The sequence below is a fragment of the Microtus ochrogaster genome, linkage group LG1 (assembly GCF_000317375.1).
Source record: "Microtus ochrogaster isolate Prairie Vole_2 linkage group LG1, MicOch1.0, whole genome shotgun sequence".
Classification (NCBI taxonomy): Eukaryota; Metazoa; Chordata; class Mammalia; order Rodentia; family Cricetidae; genus Microtus; species Microtus ochrogaster.
In genome coordinates, this window is record NC_022027.1 from 56,265,080 (window position 1) to 56,267,964 (window position 2,885).

The following is a 2,885-nucleotide window of genomic DNA, read 5'->3' on the forward strand; positions in this document are numbered from 1 at the left end:
AGAGAGAGAAACACAGAGGCTGAGGCAGAGAAGTAGGCTCTCCTTGCACTATGAGGTCTGGAGGACGGCACTCAGGTTGCCAGGCTTGGGAGCAAGCACCTTTGCCCATGGAGCCATCTCACCAGCTCTCATTGGTAATCATTTAAGCAAGAACAAATAACATTCTAGTTTTCAAATATAAGCACAGTACTTTATACAGGCATGTTTTCCTTAAGTTCTATAGCCATCATAAAGTAATATTAATAGTAAAATGTAGAAGAAACTACAGACAATGACAAACAGCCTGTCTGTCTTGAGTACCTACCGATTTTATCCAGCTGTTTAGATACATGTCGAGAGTTTTCCCAAAGCTTACACTTAAAGCATTTAGCTAAAATCACACTGTTTAAAAGCACAGCAAACTTCTTTTCCTGGCAAGCCACAAAATCTGACAACCCTAAAACAAAATTTCCAATATTAAATATACTATATTAATTTACTGAGAAACATGAAAATCCATTAATGATTTAACATACATCTTACAATTCGTGAGCCACTTCTGAAAATCTTCGAGGTATCTTGTGTCAAAGTAAAATCTTGTATAGGAATGCATCCCAGCTGAGCCTGTATGAGACTAGGGAGAACACAGTTCATTATTTCCCTTGAAAGGTTACTGCACAGGACTCGGCATGACTGCTGAAGCGTTCCTCAGGACTTCGCTCTGCTTTGATTTGTATGGTGCTATGGGATTCTGTTTATGTCACTACGTTGGAGGTCACTTTTGACTTCCCTTTCCCAACCTCACAAAATTCAGTTCTTGTTAGCTTCTCATACTTTTTATTCAGCCAATTTCTCACTGTCTCAAAAATTTAAAGTATTTAGCAAAAAATGGATGAAGTACTGAATGAGGTGTTTTCAACACTGCAGGAATGTCCTTGTAAAGCTATCTACAGACACAAATGTAGGATATGAGTAAAATTAATGGCATAAACTACTTCTAAATTAAAATTTACATTTAATAACAGTACTTCATTAATAAGTAGAACATTTCAAAATCATGTTTTCCTGCTAGAAACCATATCGAAACTGGCAACAGTAAAGCAGGGGTAGGAGGGAGGGGGATTTCTATGAGCTTGAGGCCAGTCAGGTCTACGCAGCAAGCTCCAAGATGTCCAAGGTTACACAGAGAGACTGTCTCAGAAGAAAAATTTAAACAGTAATGTTATAGGAGTTTACTTTCCTGTGTTGTCTTCAGTAGGAAGAGAAATCTCACTCTCTAGCAAGGTGGTTCCTCTGCCATCTCAAGTAATGGAGGCGCATGGCAATTAAGTAACGACTAACTCATAAAGTGTTGATTCAGAGAGGACTAGCTTCCAGTACCAGACCACGATGGTTCCAATACAAATTGCTAGAATTTGTCAGTGTAGGGTGCCATGCCATCTCCTAGAACCACTGAACCCAATACCCAAGCTCAAGAAAGCAACTAGTGCTGAAGAGGGAAGGCGCAGTAACCAGAGCCATGCACAGAGAGGGGTGTACAACATTCAGGAACTTGAACAGATCTGAAATTCACTAAAGCAGGGACAAGGAAGCCATGAAAGTGATAAAACCAGACACCAGCATCTACTGAATGCATTATACAAACTCTGAATTAGGAGAAGACTAATTCCACCATACACACTCTTTCCTTGCCTATACTCAAGTAAGATGCACAAAAGTAGAATATTATATATATGTATATTATATATACATATTTTATATGGGTGAAACTAATTGTGAAGTCACCAACTTTTTAAATTAGTTAATTAATTTAAAAAAACTATATTTTGTCATTTTACATACTAATCCCAGTTCCCACACCCTCCCTTCCTCCTGCACCCTCTACTTTCTCCCCTACTCCCACCCACTTCTGAGAGAGGGTAAGGTTTCCCATGGGAAAAAATCACCAACTTTTAAGTTCATTGCCTCAAACAAAAGAATATATTATCTAACTTAATATAAAAGAATATATTATCTAACTTAATATAAAAGAATATGTTGTCTAACTTAAGGCAGGGTTGGTGGAAGCACTTCAAATACAAAAAAAGCATTCTACAGATGTCTGTGGGAAGAAATCTTAATTTGACTCAGTAACTGATGAAACAGAGCACACTGGGAAAACCCGCCAATTCAAGAGCTCCAGTTGTGGCTTACTTTCCCACACAGCCACATTCCTGGCCAAGTCACTGCTTATCAGAATGTCATTTCATTTGTGTGATAACAGGATTGGGTCATATGATTTCTACGATCTCTGAAGCTGTTTGAATTGTTGCAGAAATACAGTTAATAATCCACATTAACTTTAGTTCCAAGCCATAGATCTGCATGAATAATTGCAGGGAGAAGGCTGTTTTCTGAATATCTGGGAGATAAAATTGACTAAGAGGTTGAAAAGTACCTAAGAAAGAATGACCTCCTATAGCTAAAGAAGAAAAAATTCCCGAGTTAACTGGCTTCACTGAATTAAGTTAAAAAATCATTTTACTGGCCAGGCATGGTGGTGCACAGCTTTTATTCTAGCACTTGGGAGGCTGAGGCAGGCAGCTCGCTGTAAGTACAAGACCAATCTAGACTAATTAGCAAGTTCCAGGACAGCCAAAGCTACATAAAGAGACTCAGTCTTAAAACAAAAAGAAAAGCCAAAGACAAACAAAAAGCTTTTTACCTTGAATACATCATTTAAATCAAAATACCTAAGTGTCAATGCCTAAATACCCAGGAAATCACTTTTAATAGCAGAAAAGTAAATCTCTGCATTTGTAATTACAAACTGGGCAAAAGCCAGAGGTCACAGAGCACCTTAGTTACAAACTCCCCACCTCGACAGAAGCCAGAGGTCACAGCAAACCTTAGCTACAAACTCCCCA

General features: G+C 38.4%; 1 protein-coding gene across 1 annotated transcript in view; it reads right to left on the minus strand.

Annotated features, from left to right (window-relative positions):
• Positions 1 to 2,885, minus strand: part of Hfm1 (HFM1, ATP dependent DNA helicase homolog) — an 83,024-nt gene that overhangs the window by 35,023 nt on the left and 45,116 nt on the right. The window contains exons 25-26 of the mRNA XM_026785336.1: positions 516 to 613; positions 305 to 436 (exon numbers count right to left, since the gene is read on the minus strand). Coding sequence (XP_026641137.1) covers positions 305 to 436; positions 516 to 613 — 230 coding nt within the window. The remainder of the gene's footprint in view (positions 1 to 304; positions 437 to 515; positions 614 to 2,885) is intronic.